Raw genomic sequence first — 25,005 nt, forward strand, 5'->3', positions numbered from 1 at the left:
GTACTGTGCTCTCCCAGATGCTTAGCGCAGAGCTCTGCACGTGGTCAGTGCTCCGTAAGTACCATTGAGTGGTTGAGGCAGGTCCCTGGCCCCTCTTCAACCTCGCATCTCCCCCCACCCATTTTCCCTTCTCCATCTCCTGTTGGCTCCTCCCCCTCCCCACCGCACTTGGGTGCGTGTCCCCGTACTCTACCTCTTCCCTTACCCGGAACTCATTTTATCGTTGGTCTCTCCCGCTGACTCCTGGAGGGCAGGGATTGCGTCTACCGACTCTCGTATTTCACCCTCCCAAATGCCGACCGCCGGGCTCCGCTCGCAGTAAGTGGAGCGATGGTAAAGATGAGCGTGTTTGGCCTGGAGAGGGAATGTCTTTTACAGCGTGCCGATGAAAGAACGGGGTTTCTGGCCCCTCGCCGTGGTAGGGTGAACCTTGCCGGACACCTAACGTGCGGGTGAACGATGGCGTTTTCCTCCGGGAGAGGTCAGATGGGGACTGCCCAGGTTTCCCAAGATGTTAGTCCGGGGTTGGAAGGAGAAGGGAAAGATAGAGCCATCACCAGCACACGCTTGCGTTCTTCTTGCCGGAGTGATGGCTTATGTTGAATCATCCCCACTCTCGCGCCTGGCCCACCCGTGCTCAGGTGAGCGGCCCGTCCTGTGAAATAGTTATAATGTTGGTATTTGTTAAGCGCTTACTATGTGCAGAGCACTGTTCTAAGCGCTGGGGGAGATACAGGATAATCAGGTTGTTCCACGTGAAGCTCACAGTCTTCATCCCCATTTGACAGATGAGGGAACTGAGGCCCAGAGAAGTTAAGTGACTTGCCCACAGTCACACAGCTGACAAGTGGAGCTGGGATTCGAACCCATGACCATCGGCTCCCAAGCCTGGGCTCTTTCCGCTGAGCCTGAAGGCGCAGTCTGTGGTCGTCAGCAGCCAGTACCGCCTCAGTCGACGGTAGGTACAGCAATGGGAAGCAGCGCGGCTCAGTGGAAAGAGCCCAGGCTTGGGAGTCGGAGGTCATGGGTTCAAATCCCGGCTCCGCCACTTGTCAGCTGTGTGACCGTGGGCAGCTCACTTCACTTCTCGGGGCCTTAGTTACCTCATCTGTAAAATGGGGATTAAGACTGTGAGCCTCGCGTGGGACAACCTGATTATCCTGTATCTACCCCAGCGCTTAGAACAGTGCTCTGCACATAGTAAGCGCTTAACAGATACCTACATCATTATTATTATTACCCTCCCCCATGTCCTAAGCCACGGTTGAATATGACCTCAGAGAGTCTTTGTCACCTTTTATCCCTCCTGTCTCTTGCAGTTCTTGCGACTGGGGCAAGCAGGGCGCAGCGAATAATGATAATGATGATGATGGCTTTTGTTAAGCACTTACTATGTGCAAAGCACCGTTTTAATCGCTGGGGTATACAAGATGATCAGGTTGTCCCACGTGGGGCTCACAGTCTTCATCCCCATTTTCCAGATGAGGGAACTGAGGCCCAGAGAAGTTGTGTGACTTGCCCAAAGTCACACAGCTGGCAAGCGGCAGAACCGGAATTAGAACCCATGACCTCTGACTCCTAATAGAACACGGGCTTGGGAGTCAGAAGGTCATGGGTTCTAATCCCGGCTCTGCCACTTGTCTGCTCTGTGAGCTTGGGCAAATCATTACACTTCTATGTGCCACGGTTACCTCATCTGTAAAATGGGGATTGAAATTGAGCCCCACCGTGGGACGGGGACTGTGTCCAACTCGCTCCGATTGTATCCAGTCCAGCACTCAGGACAGTACCTGGCACATAAGCGCTTATTATTATTGTTATTTTTCGTTATTATTATTTTGGACAGTCACTGCCCAAGAAGAAGGGTATCCCCTGTAGCAGCTCTGCTGACTGCTGTGGGGTCAGTCTCACGGCACTGGGCAAGGCTGCTCAATCAGTCAGTCACTTATTGAGCGCTTACTGTGTGCAGCGCACTGTTCTGAGCGTTTGGCAGAGTGCAGTATAACAGACTTGGTAGACACGTTCCCTGCCCACAGTGAGTTTACAGTCTAGAGGGGAAGGTAGATAGCGATATTTTTTTAAAAAAACTGTGGAAATATACATAATCGCTGTGGGACTGAGGGTGGGGTAAATAAAAGTTACAAACGCCAGTGCTCAGCCTGATGAAGGATGACTCGTCATGGAGATCGATGCTGGATCCACGGAATTTTCTAGAGGGTTTCTCCTCATTGGAGAGAAAGCTCTCGTGGGAGGTCGTCATGGTCGGGGAAAGAAAGAAAGGACAGATTTCCCCCGAATCAATGAAACGAGGAAGGGGCCGCATTTTTTTTTACTCTGAATGTCACATCCGTGATAGCTAAGTGATCTAGTGCCATTTTTAACCTCTGTTTTGTGCCTATTCGATTTTATGGGCATCTAGAACCTGCTGGCTGGCAGAAATATTTTCCGTATCACGCCATTTGCCGTAACCACTTTCCTAGTGGTTGTTTTGAGCCTCGATTGTAGTGGTAATAGTATTTATTGAATGCCTGCCGTGTACAGAACTTATTCATTTATTCAATCATATTTATTGAGCACTTACTGTATGCCGAGCACCGTGTTAAGCGCTTGGGAGAGTACAATACGACAATAAGACTGTTGCAGGTGGAAATTAGGAACGGTTCACGGCTCTTAAGGGGTTCTCACAAGCTAAGAATATAATGGGCTGAAGGGACTAGATTACTGCATCAGCCTCCTCTCGGATCTCCCATCCTCCTGTCTCTCCCCGCTTCAGTCTATACTTCGCTCTGCTGCCCAGATCATCTTCCTGCAGAAACGCTTGGGCATGTCACCCCCCTCTCCTCAAAAATCTCCAGTGGTTGCCTGTCAACCTCATTATCAAGCAAAAGCTCCTCGCTGTTGGCTTCGGGGTTCTCCATCACCTCGTCCTCTCCTACCTCACCACCCTTTTCTCCTCCAGCCCACCCTGCACGCTCCGCTCCTCTGCCGCTCACCTCCTCACGGTCCCCCTTTCCCGCCTATCCCGCCGACGACCCTTGGCCCACGTCCTCCCGCGGTCGCAGAACGCCCTCCCTCCTCACCTCCGCCAAACTAACTCTCTTCCCCTCTTCAAAGCCCTACTGAGAGCTCACCTCCTCCAGCAGGCCTTCCCAGACTGAAGGCTCCTCCTCCCCTCCCCATCACTCCTCCCCGCCCCCCCCGCTCGACCCACTTCCCTGCCCCACAGCACTTGTGTATATTTTTTACAGTATTTTATTAACGATGTGTATATATATAATTCTATTTATAATAATTTTGGTATTTAAGTGCTTACTATGTGCCAAGCACTGTTCTAAGCGCTGGGTAGATACAAGGTAATCAGGTTGTCCCACGTGGGGCTCACAATCTTAATCCCCATTTTCCAGATGAGATTGTATATATTTTTTATTACCCTATTTATTTTGTTAATGAGATGCACATCACCTTGATTCTATTTATTGCTGTTGTTTTAATGAGATGTCCATCCCCTTGATTCTGTTTATTGCTGTTGTTTTTGTCTGTCTCCCCCGATTAGACTGTAAGCCCGTCAGTGGACAGGGATTGTCTCTATCTGCTGCTGATTTGTACATTCCAAGCACTTAGTACAGTGCTCTGCACATAGTAAGCGCTCAATACTATTGAATGAATGAATGAATAACTGAGGCACAGAGAAGTGAAGTGACTTGCCCAAAGTCACACAGCTGGCAAGCGGCGGAGCCGGAATTAGAACCCACGACCTCTGACTCCCAAGCCCATGCTCTTTCCACTGAGCCACGCCGCTTCTCAAAATTTATCTATTTTGATGATAGTGATGCCTATCTACTTGTTTTGTTGTCCATCTTCCCCCTTTTAGACTGTGAGCCCGTCATTGGATAGGGATTGTCTCTATCTTTCCAAGCGCTTAGTAGAGTGCTCTGCACACAGTAAGTGCTCAATAAGTACGATTGAATGAATGAAGGACTGGCAACAGACACATAAAGAGCGATGCAGTAATAAAAGCCCAAAATGACAAGGATACAAACAAGAATGAGGAAGGTACAGAGGCTAGACTAGAGGAACAGAATTTCAGGCTCCTCCCAGCTTCGAGCCCCAGCCCCAGTAACGGTTTCGGCAGTCATCGCCGTCAGTCTCCCCGAGGTTTTGTGGAGAGCACAGCCTGCCACCGGGCGTGAGGGGTGCACGGAACGTGGGACGGAGGCTCCGGGATGCCGCTCTGGAAGCCAGGGTGGGTTTCCGGGGAGGCAGCAGGGTGGTCTGAGGGGAAACCCGCTCTTGCCTTTCCTCTTCCCCTGGACGGGTGCGTAGCCAGTTTGCAGAAAGTTCAATCTGCCCACTAAATATATATATCCGCCTATACCTTATATCGTTCTCAAAATGCTTGTTGGTTCTTGTGGAACGTGGCTTTTTGGGGGACCCCTGGTACGGGAAAAAATTCCCTGCCTTTTGGATGGTGAAGAGGAACGTCACCGACTCTCCTCAGATGGTTTGTAGATGAGGAATTTTTAAGTTGAAAGGATTTGCCAAGAAAGAAGAACCACTTTCACACCATACTTTGTACATTCTTTGTATAAACTTCCCTGTAAAGAGCACAAAATCTATCTATGTTGTTTAAAATCCAATTTCCTTTTTGGAGTCCTTAACGGTGCTAATTAATATTTTGTTTTGTCAGGGAACCTTTCTCTACTCATCACGAACACATGCGCCAGATGATGAGAAGTTTTTCCGACCCTTTTGGACGTGACTCACTGCTCAGTCTTGCCGATAGAGGAAGAACTCGAAATCAGAAAGGACGTGATAATTCTGAGGTTGCCTTGCATGGAAATCAAAGGGTAGGTTCTTAATCTTAAACGTTATTAACGGTACGGTTTTTATGATGTGTGACTCCGACATTACCTAAAACTGCAGAGATGTTTTACGTCTTCGCTTATGACTGCTTCACAGCGATATACTTGAACGACTTCATGATAAAAATCCTCCTATTTATGCGTGAGATAGTTTATATCTAGCTGTCTCCTCCTCTCGATTATGAGCTGACAGTCGAACGATATAAGGTGGGGAGGAAGGACTGGAAATGCACGCGTAAAGAGAGATGAAACAAAAGACTAAGACAATAATAATAATAATGTTGGTATTTTTGTCTGGTATTTAAGTGCTTACTATGTGCAGAGCACTGTTCTAAGCGCTGAGGTAGATACAGGGTAATCAGTTTGTCCCACATGAGGCTCACAGTCTTAATCCCCATTTTACAGATGAGGGAACTGAGGCACAGAGAAGTTAATGAGATGTTCATCCCCTTGATTCTATTTATTGCTATTGTTCTTGTCTGTCCGTCTCCCCCGATTAGACCATAAGCCCGTCAAAGGGCAGGGACTGTCTCTATCTGTTACCGATTTGTACATTCCAAGCGCTTAGTACAGTGCTCTGCACATAGTAAGCGCTCAATAAATACTATTGAATGAATGAATGAATGAAGTGACTTGCCCACAGTCACACAGTTATCTAGTGGTCAGTTCATGGACAAATACACCACATAAAAATAAAAACCGGAAAGGTAGCGTTAGGAGAGAACCCAAATTTCAGGAGGGAGAAAGCCGGTCGTCTTGGATGGATAGAGAAATAATATTCTGGGTAGTGTGGTCAGTCAGTAATCTGTGGAATAAAACGTTTTCCTCTTCATGGGAAATTCAGATGTATTTCAAACTTTGGAAACCGCAGTGAAATATCTGAAGCTGAGACTAATCAGTTCAAATTAGCAGATGTTTAATATTCTTATAATTATAGAATATAGGTGTAAAGACCGAAGTTTACAAAATGCTTGGGTTAGGTAACATAAAACATGTCAGATGCCAAGGATGGTGGTTGGCACCTAGTAAGCGCTTAACAAATACCGTAATTATTATTATTACCACCCCGAGGGCCCCCCCGCTTAAGCTGTTGGAGCTGGACTCCTAGACTTGCTCATCTGCGGTCTGCTCTGCTATATTGTACTCTCCCAAGCACTTAATTCAGTACTCTGCACACCGTAAATGCTCAGTAAATACGATGGCTGAAAAGTTTCCAATCAGGACTGAAATGAAGGAGTGTGGCCTACTGGATAGAGCATGGCCCAGGCAGTCAGAAGGATTTAGGTTCTAATCCCAGCTCGGTGACCCTGGGCGAGTCACTTCACTTCTCTGGGCCTCAGTTGCCTCATCTGTCAAATCGGGGTTAAGACTTTGAGCCCTCTATGGGACAGGGACTATGTCCAACCCAAGTACAGTAAGCGCTTAAGAAATACCACAATTATTATTATTACTTTTATTCTTATTACTATTACATTCGCAGCCTGTTCCCCACCAGCCCTCTCCCCTCCTCCCACTTTAAAAATCCTACCCCGCTTCTGTCCTCTGGTCAAAATGATGCGTTGACACTTCTGCCAGGTGCTAAGTTTGTTTTCATTCTCTTACCCTAAAATTTCACGACTCTTTGAAATTTAGAAGTTTCAGTTTACACTCTGAGAATAAGCATTCTAAAAAAAATTAAATATTTTTGACTGATTTATACCAGATAAGGAACATCTAAAAGTAGGAGGGAAGAGGATGGCATTGAAATCGTGTATCTTGTGTGTTAATTAATTTTGATGTGGAATTTGCATCTCACTTTGAAATAAAACTGGGAGCAGCCTGGCGTGGTGGATGGAGCACGGGCCTGGGAATCAGAAGGTTATGGGTTCTAATCCCGGCTCCTCTGCTTGTCTGCCGCGTGGCCTTGGGCATGTCACTTCACTTCTCTGTGCCTCAATTACCTTATCTGTAAAATGGGGATTAAGACTGTAAACCCCATGCGGGACAGGGACTGTGTCCAACCCGATTTGCTTGTATCCACCTCAGTGCTTAGTACAGGGCCCGGCACATAGTAAGCGCTTAACAAATGCCACAGTTATAGACCTCAATTAGAGCAAATTAATTGGGTAGCTTTCCTCTTTGCAGAAAATGCATGTATAGGTACATATTTCGTTTTGATTCAAGTAATTTCACCCTGTTCTGTTGTAGTGTGATGCATTTCTTACTATGATTAATATTAAGGCTTTCTAGGGCATTATTATTGTTATTGTCCTTCCATCAAGCACTTAAAATGTGCTAATACTGGGGTAGTCTTAAAATGACCAGATCAGACTCTGCCCCTCCCCCTCTGTAAGGCTCATAATCCAAGAATGAAGAAGAGCTGATGTTTTATCCTGATTTTACAGATGAGGAAAAAAGGGGCACCCTGCTCTCCCAAGGCCATGGCGGGCAGCGATAGAGCCAGGACCCGAATCCAAGTCTTATGGATTCCTGTCCAATGCTCTTTCCCTCTGTGCCATGCTACAAAGCCTTATTGAAGGCCCATCTCCCCCAAGAAGACTTTCCAGACTAAAACCCCTCCTTTCCTTTTCTTCCACTCCCTTCTGCGTCACCCTGACTTGCTCCTTTGGTTCTTCTCCCCGCCCAGCCCCAAACCACTTAGGCACATATCTGTAATTTATTTATTTGTATTGATGTCTGTCACTCTCCCCCTCCCCCTTTCAATACTATAAGCTCGTGTGGGCAGGGAATGTCTATTTATTGTTGTATCGTACTCTCCCATAGTAAGTGCTCAATAAATATGATTGAATGAATGAAGTGTAACCTCCCAATTATAATTAAATGGATATTATAACCACTCTTACTTTGCACCCAGGAGATGCTCGAAAAATGATATTGGTTAATTGATTAAAATAATGAATATTTTTTTCCAGGCAATGAGTCATTCCCTTTTACCTTTCGGGACTTTTCGTGGTGTGGTTAGTATCATGACATGAGCACTCTTTATATAATGCATTTTGTCCTTTTACTGTAAACTGGATTTGGTTTCTTTGTCACTAATCTAATTGGATGCAGAAAGACCCTGTTTGCTTTAAAATTTCAACTGGAGAATATGTTAGGGAAGTATTGAACTTGTATTTTGAAGGGTTTTTACGTTCAGCTGTGTGTGAGATTGCTTGGGGCACAGGTGTTATAAATGCATTTAAATTTGAAACCGTTTGCCTTCACACAACGTAGTCTACCTGAATCTGAACAACCCTGCATTATATGGAAGAATCAAGTTCATTACACATTGTGTAGGTTCCCTTTGTACTCCTGTCAACTTTCAATAATGTATTTCATCAAGGGAAATGTTATGCCATAGTTGAAGTTCTAAATCTGGGACCTTCTCCAGCCACACACTTAAATCTTTTGGTGTAAAGACATCAAGAAATTATAATAGCGACGTGCATAGAATTAGAAAAGACTCAGGTCCCAGAAGAAAAAGATTAAGAATGCTACTGGATTGTCTATTTTATGGAAATAGTTACCCTTGTTTTACTACAGTTAAATGTCTGCTTTGGGCTTGTAGATTTTGTTGATTCTGAGAACAAGAATCGTAATAATTGTGATATTTTTTAAGCTGTAAATGCCAAGAGTCATAGTAAGCACTGAAGTAGAAACAAGATTATCAGGTTCCACATGGGGTTCACAGTCTAAGTAGGAGAATGGGTACTGAGTCCCCGTTTTGCAGATGAGACAACTGAGGCACAGCGAGGATAAGTGACTGGCCCAAGGTCACACAGCAGGTGAGTGGCAGAACTGGAATTAGAACCCAGGTCCTTCCAACTCCTAGACCCATGCTCTTTCTGCTAGGCCACACAGCTTCTAGACTTAACAGTTCTCCATTCCATCCCGTGTATATGTAATCAACGGAAAAAGATGGTTCGGTGTTCAGTAAAATTGTAATTCTGTAACTTAAAATGCAAATGATCGAAGATGGAAAGAATAAATAAAAAATTAAGTGTAAGATACGTTCAGGCTACATGGTACTAACCCTTAGATATTTAGATGAATTCAAGAATGGCATCTTAAAAGGATGAGAAGCAGCGTGGCTCAGTGGAAAGAGCCCCGGCTTGGGAGTCAGAGGTCATGGGTTCGAATCCTGGCTCTGCCACTTGTCATCTGTGTGACTGCGGGCAAGTCACTTAACTTCTCTGTGCCTCAGTTACCTCATCTGTAAAATGGGGATTAAGACTGAGCCTCACATGGGACAACCTGATTACCCTGTATCTACCCCAGCGCTTAGAACAGTGCTCTGCGCATAGTAAGCACTTAACAAATACCAACATTATTATTATCATTATAATTCTTTGAAGACTCATAATTTCTCATTTGATTCAAAATGAAAAATACACAGCATCTTCTCTCCAGTGCTCGAGGTCAACACTTGGGGGTGACGAAGGAGATCGGCCCACAGTTTTCTTTTTGAGCTAGGCTCTCGGCCTCGCTCACCTCAGGCCTCCGACAAGACCTGAGATGTTCCACTTAGGACTGGAGAGAACCAAAATTCATTCATTCAACAGTATTCACTGAACACTTACTATGTGCAGAGCACTGTACTAAGCGCTTGGAATGTACAAGTCGGCAACAGATAGAGACAGTCCCTGCCCATTGATGGGCTTACAGTCTAATCGGGGGAGACGGACAGACAAAAACGATAGCAATAAATAGAATCAAGGGGATGGACATCTCATTAACAAAATAAATAGGGTAATAAAAATATATACAAATGAGTGGATGAGCACAGTGCTGGGGCGAGAGGAAGGGAGAGGGGAAGGAGCAGAGGGAAAGAGGGGGGAAAAGGGGTATATCTGAGGGGAGGTGAAGGTGGGGGGTAGAGGGGCAGCAGAGGGAGCAGAGGGAAAAGGGGAAGCTCAGTCTGGGAAGGCCTCTTGGAGGAGGTGAGCTCTCAGTAGGGCTTTGAAGAGGGGAAGAGAATTTGTTTGGCGGAAGTGAGGAGGGAGGGCGTTCCCGGACAGCGGGAGGACGTGACTTTATTACCCGCTAGCCCTTGCCTGTCCTCTGCTAATCTCCATTCTTCCTAAAATCCCTAGTCCCACACTCAAAATGTAAAGTCGGGACCTACGGGTCCTAAATAACATCTGATGTAAAAAAAGAGGGGGGGGAAAACATTTTCACGTAGTACAAGAGGTTGAAAAGCTCTAGTTGCTCTCTTGGTTGGCCACTAATGAGGCCGTGCAGAGTTTCCTCTGGAGTTTGGAGTTATTTGGTCCAGCCCCACCGATGGGCCAGTGGGATTCCAGCTGCAGTTCTGCCTTCAGTTTGACTTAGAGGAATGAAGACTACGCGTGCAGTTCCTGAGGAAGGTATAATAGTTATGGCATTTGTTAAGCGCTTCCTATGTGCAAAGCACTGTTCTAAGCACTGGGGAGGATACAAGGTGCCCAGGTTGTCCCACGTGGGGCTCACAGTCTTAATACCCATTTTGCCTCACAGAGCTGACAAGTGGCTGAACCAGGATTTGAACCAGGTATAACTTAGCTACTGGGGTAGAACTGAGGTATAATAATAATAATAATGATGATGGTATTTGTTAAGCGCTTACTATGTGCAAAGCACTGTTCTAAGCGCAGGAGGTTACAAGGTGATCAGGTTGTCCCACATGGGGCTCTCAGTCTTAATCCCCATTTTACAGATGAGGTAACTGAGGCCCAGAGAAGTGAAGTGACTTGCCCAAAGTCACACAGCTGGGATTCGAACCCATGACCTCTGACTCCCAAGCCCAGGCTCTTTCCACTGAGCCACGCTGCTTCTCCTAACTTAGCTACTGGGAAATTCACAATTATTTATTTTAAACCTGCATCACTGACACGTCGGAAGCACTGTTAACGTGAAGGGGTCTCGTAAAGTTTTCTCACCACTTGAGGCAATTTTTTTAAGTGAAATGTGAGGCACCTAGAGCCAAAAAACGATACCTTTTGCCGATTGTAAGGTGGATGAAGCATCTCTGTTGGAAGTTACTAATTCAGGAATTCGGAATCAGCACCAAATATATTCCTGTCCTTTGTCATACAGCTCTGCTCTGCTGTGCTATATTTAAAGTTAAAGCCTAGACAGAAACACCGTGTCTGGTTTTAGAGAATCCATTGTTTCCAGTAAAGAAGCAGAGAATGAGTGAGTGGTATGTTGTATTGTACTCTCCCAAGTGCTTAGTACGGTGCTGTGCACACAGTGAGGGCTCAGTAAATATCGATAATGGTGGTGGTGGTGGGCATTCACAATCCACTGCGGCGCTGCCCGCTCACACACTCGCTGCACTCCGTAATCCAGTGGGAACGTGACTGCCAGGGCAAGAGCGTCAATAATACAGCACAGAAGCAACTTGGATTAGTGGTTAGAACACGGACCTGGGAGTCAGAAGCACCTGGGTTCTAATCTTGGCTTCTCCACTTAATAATAATTGTATTAGTTTGTTTAGTGGCAGGGCTCAGGTATCTCTAATAGCGTGGTTTGGGATTTTGCCAATTTTCTAATTAAAAGGTGGTTTTTTTGTTTGTTTTTTGGAAGAGTAGTGGGACAGTGAAGAGAGAAAGAGGAATACGAATAGCTTCTTTCTTCCCCAGCTCTTTTCCACAAATTGGGTACCTTCCCAACTTTTTTTTTTTAGATTAGATTGATAAAATATTGTAACTTTTCATACAAGATGTATTATGTGAAAAATTTGAACAAGATTCTGAACTGTATATGTATGGAAAACATACTAAGCACGGGATAGGGGGAGATATATGAATCCAGTGCAGGCAGTCTGTATTTTAGGCTAAGAATTATGATATTTTGCAGTTTTTTTGTAATCAATAAATTGTATTTATTGAGCACTTACTCTGCAGAGCACTCTACTAAGCGCTTGGGAGAGTACACAGAATTAGCCTACACGTTCCTTGCGCATATCAAATTTACAGTCTAGAGGGGCAGAGAGATATTAGTATGAATGCGTTTTTTATAAAGTATTTACCGTGACCGGCAGGTAGAATTTTCTTTCTTTCCACAAATACATGTTTTTATAGCTCAACTAAAATATACCCAGAAGAACTGCATTATGCTGTTGGCATGTCAATTTTTAACTCTTATATTTCTATTCCTTAATTTCAAAGTTTAAGTTTGAAAGTAAACTTTTCCCGGGTAAATAATCTTGCTTGAACTTCCAAAAGGAGAATCTGATTGGAAGATCTTACTATATTGTCACCCTGCAAGATTCAGGGCTTCCATGTATTTCTGCCGTACTAAAAATACTGTTCACTTTCAACTGAAGTGCGTCGTCTTCTTAAGTGGTAGAAGTTGAAATAGGATGTCCATTAATCGATGTAGAACCACTGGCATGATCGATTCACGGAACTCTTAATCCTTGGGACGTAAAGGAGTAGTTCCTTTTAGCCAGTTAACCCAATTCCCATCTAAATCAATTGTCACAAATTTCCAGGAGCCCTGTCAGGCAGCTCACACATTATGCTTAGCCCTCAGTCTCATCTACTTAGTACACTTAAGATAAGCAGCGTGACTCAGTGGAGAGAGTCCGGGCTTTAGAGTCAGAAGTCATGGGTTCTAATCCCGGCTCCGCCACTTGTCTGCTTTGTGACCCTGGGCAAGTCACTTAACTTCTCTGTGCCTCAGTTACCTCATCTGGAAAAATGGGGATAAAAAAAATTGTGAGCCCCACGTGGGACAATCTGATGACCCTGTATCTACCCCAGCGCTTAGAACGATGCTCTGCACATAGTAAGGTTACTCTCGCTGCCAACCTCTTGCCCATGTCCTACCTCTGGCCTGGAACGCCCTCCCCCTTCATATCCGACAGATCTCTCCTCTCCCTTCCTTTCGGAGCCCTTCAAAAATTGTATCGCCTCCCAGAGGCCTTCCCTTCCTAAGCCCTCATTTCCCCCCCGCACCGCCTCTGGGCCTGGTTGGATCTGTACCCCTTAGGCACTTGAAATACTCGCCTCACTCCCAGCCCCACAGCACTTACATAATTTTTCCTCTTTTCTGCCATTTCCCCTTTGAATTATCCGTCTCCCCCTCTAGACAGTAAATTCTCTGTGGGCAGGGATTATGTCTGCCAACTCTATCGTATTGTCCTGGAATGCCCTCCCTCCTCCTCTCTGCCAAACAAACTCCCTTCCCCTCTTCAAAGCCCTACTGAGAGCTCACCTCCTCCAAGAGGCCTTCCCAGACTGAGCTTCCCCCTTTCCCTCTGCTCCCTCTGCTCCCCCTCTGCCCTCTGCTCCCTCCCCTTCTTCCCCTTCACCTCCCCTCAGCTAAGCCCCCTTTCCCTCTGCTCCTACCCTCTCTCTTCCCATCCCCTCAGCACTGTGCTCATTTGTATATAGCTTTATTACTCTATTTATTTTGTTAATGAGGTGTCCATCCCCTTGATTCTATTTATCGTGATCATGTTGTCTTGTTTTTGTCCATCTCTCTTCCCCGATTAGACTGTGAGCCCGTAATTGGGCAGGGATGGTCTCTATCTGTTACTGATACATACATTCCAAGGGCTTAGTACAGTGCTGTGCACATGGTAAATGCTCAATAAATACTATTGAATGAATGAGCAGAGCATTACTATGTGCTCATAAATATGATTTATTGATTGGTTATTGGTTCACTGTGGTGAGACTGTAGTTGCTGGGCATCGTTCTTGGGTTTGGTCCTCCAAATACCTCTACAAATATTAGAGAAAGTAACAGTATTTTGGCCACTGGAGCCACTCAAAACAGAATAAGGTTTAATAATCTATGAATCACCCCATGTTTAAAAAATTTTTTCAAACAAAACCAAAAAAATAAAGGTGAAGTTTTGCCAATAGATATTCTCAAATGTCATGTGTTTCCTTTTTTAGTCAGAAAAGATGAGCAGATTGTACTTTGTGTGTGCCAGTGGTCTTCAGGTATATGCTATACCTGCATGGTTGAAAAATGTGCATGTGATCCTTTTTTTATAAATTTGGAATGTCTTTCAGTTTTGCCTAAAATCGATCTATGTATGTCTGCTTATTAGTTCATAATTTCCTTACTATCCCATAGAGTACAGACATTCAGGATCCTTTTCAAGCAGTGGGCAGAATGATGTCAAATATGCGGAACAGTATGCAGGAATTGCAAAGAAATTTTGTAAGTATTTTCCAAAATCTTTCTAAAGTACTTCAGTGAAAAGAATAATCGAACAGCCTCAGTCGGCAGTCGGTACAGCCACGAGAAGCAGTGTGGCTCAGTGGAAAGAGCCCGGGCTTGGGAGTCAGAGGTCATGGGTTCGAATCCTGACGTTGGGACCCATAATATGGATCAATCAATCAGTGGTATGTATTTACTGAGCGTTTACTATGTGCAGAGCACTGTTTTAAGTACTTGGGAGAGTACAGTCCGAGAATAAGCAGACGTATTCCCCGGCCATAACGAGCCAGAGGTCTTTGCCACTTTACATTTCAACAAGACATGCAAGCTCCTCCTGACTGCTCTATTTGGGCAGGAACCTCGTCAAGCAGCTCTGTATTGTACTCTCCCAAGTGCTTATTACAGTGCTCTGCACACAGGAAGGGCTCCATATTACCAGTGATAGATTGGGCAAAGAAAAAACTCCTACCCTTGAAAGCTTTCAGTAGTCAATTTTGGATATTTTAAAGGAGAATGAATTGTTCAGCTCCCTGAAAGTAAAATCCAAGCTCAAAGATGCTGTAGAAGGAGAGAGAGGAGAGGAAGGAAAGGAAGAAAACCCAGAGCTAAATTATTCACCTGGCCTCCAGACACTAATAATTTTGAATCAAATTTAGTGTTTTTTTAATGTTCAGATTTAAAATTATAGGTAAATGAATAATTTAGAGCAATAATTGTATATTTTTAAAAATATAAACATATCAGTATAGGAATCACTTTGTTCCTTCAGTGAAAGAACTAGATTTATCCAGTCAAGAACTCAAAAAATTTTTTTTCCTGAAAGCATGATGGTGCAACCCTTCAGCTTAAGTTGTGTAATTGTATTATCCTTGAAAACAGTGTGCTTGATTGCATGTTGTTTTTGTATAAAGTTCCCAATTGGGTGAATGCTATATATATGCATGTATTTATGTGCACATTATTCATTGACAAATTTATTGAGTGCTTACTGAGCGCAAAGCACTGTACTAAATGCTTAATGTATGCTTGCACATAAATATCAGCAAATATAAAATCTGTCCGTTTAGATTGTGAGCCCCACAAGGGACAGGGACCATGTTTAATTCCCGTCTGTGTGTTTTCTCTTAGCGCTTAGTACAGTAGATAAATAGTAAATAGTCTTACCACAACTGTCCTCAAGTTTTTGAAAGAGATTCTACAAAAAGGTCAGCTCATAAGTACCCGTGAGCTCTGGGCTGAAAAGAAAACTCCCTCTCACGTTGTGCGAATGACATCGACTGTTCCTCGCTCTGCTAGTTCCATTTCTTCCCTTCAGTCCCTGTGTTTGATTCTGAGCCTGCCTGTCTTCACGAAGCCCATGCTATCCCCTCCTGAAAGCTCACCTCCTCCAGGAGGCCTTCCCATACTAAGCCCCCCTTTTCCTCTGCTCCTCCTCCCCTCCCCATCGCCCCGACTCCCTCCCTCTGCTCTACCTCCTTCCCCGCCCCCCAGCACTTATGTATACGTATATTGATTATTCGATTTATTTTATTAAGGATGTGTATATATCTACACTTCTATTTATTTATATTGATGCTATTGATGCCCGTTTATTTGTTTTGATGTCTGTCTCCCCCCTTCTAGACCGTGAGCCCGTTGTCGGCTAGGGATTGTCACTATTTATTGGTGAATTGTATTTTCCAAGGGCTTAGAACCGTGCTCTGCACACAGTAAGCGCTCAGTAAATACGATTAATGAATGAATGCAATGCCCAGCGGCCAGTTCTGTCCATTTACAGTCTCAGGAGGTCACTGTCACGTCACGTTGTCTGACACTGGCTTCACCCTATGGTACTTGTTAAGCGCTTACTATATGCCAAGCACTGTTCTAAGTGCTGGGGTAGATACAAGCTGCAGTGCTTGTATCCAGTGCTCCGCACGCAGCGATCTCTCACTAAATACCACTTATTGATTGGATGATTGGAATGGCTCCGATATCGAGCCGTCGATCGAGTCGGAGAGGCAGCCCGGCCTTAGGTCCCTGTCCCTCGGGGTGTTAGAGAAATCAGGCAATAGCTGTAATCTTTTGCAGAGAAGCAACGTGGCTCAGTGGAAAGAGCCCGGGCTTGGGAGTCCGAGGTCATGGGTTCGAAAGTGGCTCTGCCACTTGACAGCTGTGTGACTGTGGGCAAGTCACTCCACTTCTCTGTACCTCAGTGACCTCATCTGTAAAATGGGGATTAAGACTGTGAGCCTCACGTGGGACAACCTGATTCCCCTATGTCTACCCCAGCGCTTAGAACAGTGCTCTGCACATAGCGCTTAACATATACCAACATTATTATTAATCTTGTCAAACACCTACTATGTAGCAAGCACTGTTCTGAGCGCTCTAGCTTCAAGTTAATCAGGTTGGACACAGTCCCTGTCCCAAATGGGGCTCACGCTCTTCACCCCCATTTTATAAATGAGGTAACTGAGGTCCCCTAAGCCACGCTGCTGCTCCTATATCTTCGATTGTTTATTTTGCCCTCCGTGACGGCACAGGGCCCCCTTTGAGTTCACCATACAGAAACCCCCGGGATCGTGCTGCCATCTTCCTCTCTGCTCCCCTCTCCAGCACAGCAAAGTTGCGCGGCTGTGAGCGTTGGTTCTGCCGGTGAGCTGTGTTCCAGGAATTTATTGATAATCTTAGTGGCCTGGTATATTGATAATAATATCGGTATTTGTTAAGCGCTTACTATGTGCAGAGGTCATCCCAGAGGTCATCAGGTCATCCCACGTGGGGCTCACAGTCTTCATCCCCATTTTACAGATGAGCAAACTGAGGTCCAGAGAAGTTAAGTGACTTGCCTAAGGTCACACAGCTGCCAAGTGGCAGAGCCGGGATTCAAACCCATGACCTCTGACTCCCAAGCCTGCCCTCTTTCCACTGAGCCACGCTGCTTCTCTTGAGCCATGCAGCATAGTTTCTCATCAGGCAGTCCACCGGATTCCTCCCTCCGTTATATCCTGGTCGTCTTCAAAGTGTACGTAACCTCCTCACCTCGAGTGTAATTGTCTCTAGGGTCAGCTGTCGTTCAATTCAGACGGGCATTCGTTTAGTTCTTCCTCGATAATGACCTATTCCAAAGTGGGAGATGAACCGCCTAAGGTTTTCCAAGCTTCGACTCAGACTCGCAGAGCTCCAGGAGGAGTAAGTATTTTCCAAATATTATCGGTATTTTAAGAAAGATGTTAGCTTTCAATGCTGCTTTTATATATATATGTATATCTTTGTATGTGCATATATACATTTATATTGTATATATGTGGTTATATATATATATTATGACACTTTATATTTTGGCCATGCTTATCATCTAAACACTTCTTCAAACCACAAAAGCGTAGCTCGCGATAGAACTTTGAATCGAAAGATCCCCCCCCCCCCCACGTGAAATTGCGTTAACGTGATCCCGTCTCACCTTATCGACACAGGTAAGATGATACTGTGACCTATCTGAAAGCCGGTTTCAGGTTGTAAAATATCTATTTTGAGTTTCATGCTCAAAGTACTTGACTTAAGTGCTTACATAATGCTACAGCTAAAGATGCCCTTTCATTGGCTTCCTTGCAGCTGTTAGAGCTAATTCAGCCCTGAAATTTGAATTTGAACTCTCCAGAAGGTTCATGAAAGCTTATACGCAAGCGGTGTAAGGCATTATCGCATCAGAGCTGAAGCCGGCGCTTGGTTATCTAAAAGATTCTAATAATATACCTCTGAACACAGAGATAGGTGGCAGTTGAGGGTTTCAAGCCAGTCAACATGACAGCCAAATAATTAGTAGCCCTTTCATGAAGCGAATGCCAACCGAACTTATCTGGTCCTTTGTCAAGGAGAGTGTTGAAAGTTGTATGAGGTATAATTAGATTGGTCTTTGACTTCTCTGGATGCAACTTGACAAAATATATTCTCTGCATTTGAGAAGTTTTGTATTTCCACGCCTCCTTAGAGCCAAATTGTACTTCCGTATGCTTCTGTGCTAGTTGTAGAATGTTTCTTTCAGGCAGTGTAGTCAACAGGAAGTGCAGTAAGCACATGTGTTTAGTAATCATCGTCATAATAATAATAATTATGGTATTTGTTAAGCGCTTACCTTGTGCAGAGCACTGTTCTAAGCGCTGGAGTTCGAATCCCGGCTCTACCACTTGTCAGCTGTGTGACTCTGGGCAAGTCACTTAACTCCTCTGTGCCTCAGTTACCTCATCTGTAAAATGGGGCTTAAGATTGTGAGCCCCATGTGGGACAAGCTGATTACCCTGTATCTACCCCAACGCTTAGAACAGTGCTCTGCACATAGTAAGCACTTAACAAATACCAACATTATTATTATTATTTATTATTACAGGATAGTCAGATTGTCCCACGTGGGACTCACATTTTTTTTAATCCCCATATTTGCAGATGAGGTAACTGAGGCACAGAGAAGTTGTGACTTGCCCAAGGTCACACAGCAGACAAGTGACGGAGCCGGGATTAGAACCCGCGTCCTCTGACTCCCAAGCCCAGGCTCTTTCCACTAAACCACGCTCCTAATTTTTTTTTTAACTATACTAAATGCTGATGAGAATTCTAGGGAAAATTTAAGATCGATTCCCTTCCCCAAGTTATTTGCAGTCCACTGGAATAGACCAAAGAAATGAAAAATTCACTCAGAGGAGCATCCATAAATGGTAGAGAGGCAATAAGAGGTGGTGATTTGGCAAACAGAATAAGGTGGCCATTCCAAATTGGGAGGGTGGAAAGCATGATGATGCAGTCGTTTAGACTGTGAGCCCGTCATTGGGCAGGGATTGTCTCTATCTGTTGCCGAATTGTCCATTCCAAGCGCTTATTCCAGTGCTCTGCACATAGTAAGCGCTCAATAAATACTATTGAATGAAATGAATGATGAGAGAAATCACTGTCAAGGGCAGTTGGAAATTAGCTTGGGCAGAGTTGGGGTAGATTGGGAGACAACATCAGTCAGATTTAGAGGCGCCAACTGGTAGAGAGCTTGGAAAGCTCTGCCGGTCAGGATTTGAAGAGCGATTCGACGTTACCTTAGACCTTCGAGGATGAGATGTACATCCCCTTGATTCTGTTTATTGCAGTTGTTTTAATGATATGTTTATCCCCTTGATTCTATTTATTGCTATTGTTCTTGTCTGCCTGTCTCCCCCAATTAGACCGTAAGCCCGTCAAAAGGCAGGGACTGTCTCTATCTGTTACCGATTTGTACATTCCAAACGCTTAGTACAGTGTTCTGCACATACTAAGCGCTCAATCAATACTATTGAATGACTTTGCTGACCTTGGCTTAGCTCGTCAGTGCATTGAATGGGAACTGGAAGACTGGAACTGATAGTTGTTGCAGTAACAAGATCTTAGACTCGTGTAGCCTTTTTCCCCTAAAACGTTCCCAATTTGCTTGTATCCACCCCAGCGCTTAGTACAGTGCCTGGCACATAGTAAGTGCTTAACAAATACCACAATTATTATTATTATTATTCTCACCCATTGATATCATTATCCTCCCAGCATCCTGTGAACGAGGGAAAAATGGAATTATTATCTGTAATTTACAGATTAGGAAGCCGAAGCACAAAGAGCTTCATGGCTTGCCTACGATCACGCAGCGGGCCGGTGGCATCGCCGAGCTAATAATAACAGTAATAATGGTGGAATTTGTTAAGTGCTTACTATGTGCAAAGCACTGTTCTAAGCGCTGGGGGGATACAAGGTGAACAGGTTGTCCCACTTGGGGCTCACGGTTTTTAATCCCCATTTTACAGATGAGGTAACTGAGGCCCAGAGAAGTAAGTGACTTGCCCAAAGTCACACAGCTGGCACGCGACGGAGCCGGGATTCGAACCCATGACCGACTCCCAAGCCCGGGCTCTTTCCGCTGAGCCACGCTGTTCCCGTTTAATTGCTTTAGGAAATTGGGCCTGAGAAAAACTTTGCCATGTACACTATTGGAGGAAAAAATGGCCAATCTCGGTGTGATAGATGGAGCTAGAAAATGAGAGAGAGGGGAAGTTAGAGATAATCATGAGCATTAGCCCGGGGAGAATGCGGTACTACTGACAGGTCAGTCAAATTTATTGAGCACTTACTGTGCTCAGAGCACTGTACTGAGCATTTGGGAGAGTATAATGTAACAGATAGATGCGTTCCCTACCCACAGTGAGCTTACCATTTAAACAGAAGGGTGGGGATTGGAGAGAAGTGACTTAGACATCTATCCTGGGTTTTCTTTTTTGAAATTCATCTATTCATTCATTCAGTAGTATTTATTAAGCGCTTACTATGTGCAGGAGCACTGTACTAAGCATTTGGAACGTACAAATCGGCAACAGATACAGTCCCTGCCTATTGACGGGCTTACAGTCTAATCGGGGGGGACGGACAGACAAAAACAATTGCAATAAATAGATTCAAGGGGATGTACATCTCATTTAAACAATAGCAATAATTAGAATCAAGGTGATGTACATCTCATTAACAAAATAAATAAGGTAATAAAAAATATATACGATTGAGCAGACGAGCACAATGCTGAGGGAAGGGGGAAATTTATCTTCAGTTGGAATACAGTGATCACTTTCTTAATAACGCAGATTAAAGAGACGAGGAAGGCGATGAAGGATTCTGACAGTGGATTGGAGAAAATGGCCGTTGGTCATCATATACACGATCGCGCTCACGTCATTAAAAAATCGAAGAACAACAAAACGGGAGAGCAAGAAGTAAATCAAGAATTCATCAATTTGGATGAATGTAAGTTGGAAGCAGTAGTATTCTGCTTCTCGTGCTAGAGCTCTGAAAGTTCTTTACGGAGAAATCCGTTTGACGCCAGCGGCTTTTTATCTTCACGTGTTCGTTGCTATGTTGAGTTGGAGTACTGGGCCAAGATAAAAAATTTTGAGTTTGAACTTTTGTGATGCATCTGACTATCGTCACACTTTTAGCACTCTATCCTTGCTGACTCTGCCCTGTGGAATGAAAATCCTTTAGGCTTTTGGCAAAAGTTTTCTCTATAAAGGGAGTTATATTTTGGGCGAGTTGAAACATAGGTTTCTCCCCAAATTATTCAGCTTTCCTTCGGAGACTGGGACATTTAATATACCGTTGGGTGGGGTTTTTTGAGATTAATGATGAGAGCTTTAAACTCCATGACTCATTTCCAGAAATAATAATAATGTAGTATTTAAGCGCTGTGTGCCAAGCACTGTAGTAAGCATTGGGATAGATACAAGATACTTCTGCGCTTTTTTTTCCAAGGGAAATGGACGAGAGAAGCGACGTGGTTTAGTGGCTAGAGCTCAAGCCTGGGAGTCAGAAGGTTCTGGGTTCTAATTCTGGCTCGGTCACTTGTCTGCTGTGTGACCTTGGGTAAGTCACTTCACTTCTCTGATCCTCAGTTACCTTATCTGTAAAATGGGGTTTAAGACTGAAAATATACTTAATAATATACTTTAAAAAAGACGAAACAGGGACTGTTGCCAACCTACTGATCTTGCATCTATCCTTGTGCTTAGTACAGGGCCTGACATAATAAGTGTTTAATAAATACCATTAAAAACAACACTGAGTATGCTATAACTGACATTAGAGCTTACCAAAAAAAAAAAATGCCATAACGAACTTGGAAACCTTTCAAATGTCAGTCAAGATAGAGTTAAGTTCCTGAACCTTCTTTGGAAATGCATAAGAATGAATTAAAATAGTTGGGAGTTTAAGATGCCTCGATTACAAAGTAAGCTTCTAATAGACATCTTAGTAAATAAAATACAAAGTAAAATGGAGGCACCATTTGCTGTTCATTTGGATAGCATATTTAGGTTTCTGCAGATTATCAGAAAATTGAATGTTAAAAGAAACTTTATCGAAGAAAAATATAGCATAGGTCCAGTGTCAAAAATTCCCACATCGATATATTTTATTTTTAGAACTGTTGTAGAGATTAATAGCAATAATAATAATAATGTTGGTATTTGTAAAGTGCTTACTTTGTGCAGAGCACTGTTCTAAGCGCTGGGGTAGATTTATAGGGTAATCAGGTTTTCCACGTGAGGCTCACAGTCTTAAAACCCATTTTACAGATGAGGTAACTGAAGCACAGAGAAGTGAAGTGACTTGCCCACAGTCACACAGCTGACAAGTGGCAGAGCCGGGAATCAAACCCATGACCTCTGACTCCCAAGCCCGGGCTCTTTCCACTGAGCCACGCAGCTTCTCTAGATTAGAGTGGTAATTTTTCAGCATATGTTTTCCCCTTTATTTTGCAGCTGATGCTCACACTTTCGATGAAGAATGGCAAAAGGAGATCCTTAAATTTAAGCCAGCTGGAATCAGAAACAATCTAGTCACTCCAAAGCACAAAAGCGTACATCATGGTTCTGCAGGAAGAAAAGACGATTCAGATAGAAGGTGAACATGATTTCTGCAGTAGTTTGGTGGTTTCTTTTTTTTCCTGGTAAAAATGCATAGTTGGTCTGCGTACCACTTTGACTTGGGTGACTGTCCAGATCGATTTCATCCTGTTTTTTAGCGAGTTGGTGAATGTGTCTCAATTGGAAAGTGGATTCTGACGTTCAGGTGGTTTTGCATGAGAAGCAGCGTGGCTCAATGGAAAGAGCCCGGGCTTGGGAGTCAGAAGTCATGGGTTCGAATCCCACCTCCACCACTTGTCAGCTGTGGGACTGTGGGCAAGTCACTTAACCTCTCTGGGCCTCGGTTACCTCGTCTGTCAAATGGGGATGAAGACTGTGAGCCTCACGTAGGACAACCTGATGACCCTGTATCTACCCCAGCGCTTAGAACGGTGCTCTGCACATAGTAAACGCTTAACAAATACCAGTATTATTGTTATTTGAATCAGAAAGCGTGTTTTCTCCTCCTCAGCGGCAGCTGCCCTTTTGTTGTGGGGAAGGGGTCCAAAACCTGGGTAACTGTGGAACGGGTGTCACCTGTGCCTCATTCCCGTCTATCTCTGCGGACCGCTTGCCCACATCCTCCCCCTTCACATCCAATAGACCACCACTCTCCCCACCTCCAGAGCCCCTCTAAAATCACAAATCCTCCAGCAAATCTTCCCTGACCTCTGCCTTATTTTCCCTCCCTCCTGTGTTATCTACACACTGTCTGAACCTCCTAAACTGTAGGTATTTATATTAATGTCTATCTCCCCCACTGGACTGTGAGCTTGTTGTGGGCAGGGAATGTCTGTGTTTATTGTTGAAGGGCACTTTCCCAAGAGTTTAGTACAGTACTTTGCACACATTAAGCGCTCCATAAACATGAATGAACGAGTGAAAGGCGCCCACACTTGCTCCAGCACCTATGTACTGTTACCTCCCCTTTCTGTAATTTATCGTAATGTCTGTCTCCTCTCGATTGTTAGCGTCTTGTGGACAAGGAATCTGCTTCGGCTACTTTGTTTTTTTAATGGTACTTGCTAGCGCTTACTTTGTACCGGGCACTGGGGTAGATACAGATTAATCAGGTTGGACACGGTCCCTGTCTCGCATAGAGCTCTCATTAATCACAGTCTCCCAACACATTCATAAAGTATTTAAAGAGTCGTTCGATTTTAAATGTGGTCTGGGGGAATCGTTATCATCAGTGGTATTTATTGAGTGTCTACTGTGTAAAGAGAAGCAGCATGGCCTAGTGGCAAGAACGTAGTTTTGGTAGTCAGTTTTCTAGCCCCGGCTCCTCCACCTGTCTGCTGTGTGACCTCGAGCAAGCCATTGAGCTTCTCGGTGCCTCAGTTACCTCATCTGTAAAATGGGGATGAAGACCGTGAGCCCCACGTGGAACGCCCTGATTACCTTATATCTACCTCAGCGCTTAGAACAGTGCGTAGCACATGGTAAGTGCTTAACCAGTGCCATAATCATCATCATCATAGCACGGTACTGAGTGCTGGGGGTAATACAATACTCCAGAGTTGGTGGACACATTCCCCGCTCACAGTGAGCTTACAGTCTAGAGGGGGAGACAGACATTGTGCCTTATATATTTTAAGAAATTAAGATGACTTATCTCTTCCTTCAGGGCGAAGCTCGGCCAGAAATCATCTATCGAAGGCCCTAGAAGACCTAAGGTTTTTGTGGAGCAGCTCAACATAAAAGGGTCACCTGTAAAGTCCAGCAAAAAATAAACTTCCTCAAGTGTGATCTGAATTTCTGTTTGGCTGCTGTAACGGAAAAAGTCATGGTGCTGGATTTTGTGTATAAGACCAATCTTTATTTTCGCTGTTGCGCCTTCTCAAGTTGGACGTCTGAATGTTTTCTGGTAACTCAGACTTCTCGGTAGTCACTTTAAGAATGGATTATCTGGGTTTCAGGATTGAGAGAAAATTGTCAAACAGCCAAAAAGCACTTTTACTCATCACAGATTACTGAAGACCCCAGACAGATTTGAAGCTGAAGTATGACATCTGCTTTCCAAGTTCTTTCTTAGTATGTTATTCAGAAAAAGCAGAACAGATTCAGCGTGATTAGTAGCCGTTTATAAGGCTTGAAATTCAATTATCCGTTCATTTAAAAGAATAAATAACACGATTAACATTTTGGTAGCCGACATATAGTTATTGGAGTGGTATTAATGAAGCTCTCGTTTGTCGGAGAAGAGAGTGTGTTAGGCACCCAGCGTGTTTGTATCTGAGACTACACTTTAATATTACAGCATGCATCTGAAATTTGTGGTTGTTTTGAAACGATAAATTGGGGGAAGAAGGTAGAGGTAATAGTCAAGATGTTGATTTTTGAGCAACACCAATCCATCTCGGGAACACGATCCATTTAACTGAGTGTATTTCTAGACAGTTTCTGTTGGAAATCCATTCATTTTATCTTCCTACATCAGATGTCCAACAGCAAGCTTCCCTAGCCCCAACATCAGGCCTTCAATTAGGTGTCTCATTTCCCCTGGTGATGCTGGAAAACTAAATGTGTTGAGTTGGCTGTTAGGTAGCGGGCAGGAGGTAC

General features: G+C 44.2%; 1 protein-coding gene across 2 annotated transcripts in view; it reads left to right on the plus strand.

Moving 5' to 3' along the window:
- The window catches only part of MLF1 (myeloid leukemia factor 1), a 54,183-nt gene extending 29,985 nt beyond the window's left edge, over nt 1-24,198 (plus strand). The window contains exons 1-7 of one of the 2 annotated variants that reach the window (XM_007660378.4): nt 4,144-4,243; nt 4,688-4,847; nt 13,919-14,005; nt 17,051-17,179; nt 20,629-20,788; nt 22,300-22,441; nt 24,071-24,198. In XM_007660378.4, coding sequence (XP_007658568.1) covers nt 4,224-4,243; nt 4,688-4,847; nt 13,919-14,005; nt 17,051-17,179; nt 20,629-20,788; nt 22,300-22,441; nt 24,071-24,176 — 804 coding nt within the window. In that variant the 5' untranslated portion in view covers nt 4,144-4,223 and the 3' untranslated portion in view covers nt 24,177-24,198. Of the gene's footprint in view, nt 1-4,143; nt 4,244-4,687; nt 4,848-13,918; nt 14,006-17,050; nt 17,180-20,628; nt 20,789-22,299; nt 22,442-24,070 lie in introns of those variants that run through there. The other variant, XM_029070586.2, reaches the window with a different exon arrangement.
- Nucleotides 24,199-25,005: the final 807 nt, after the last annotated feature.

This window comes from Ornithorhynchus anatinus, chromosome 1 (assembly GCF_004115215.2).
Source record: "Ornithorhynchus anatinus isolate Pmale09 chromosome 1, mOrnAna1.pri.v4, whole genome shotgun sequence".
NCBI lineage: Eukaryota > Metazoa > Chordata > Mammalia > Monotremata > Ornithorhynchidae > Ornithorhynchus > Ornithorhynchus anatinus.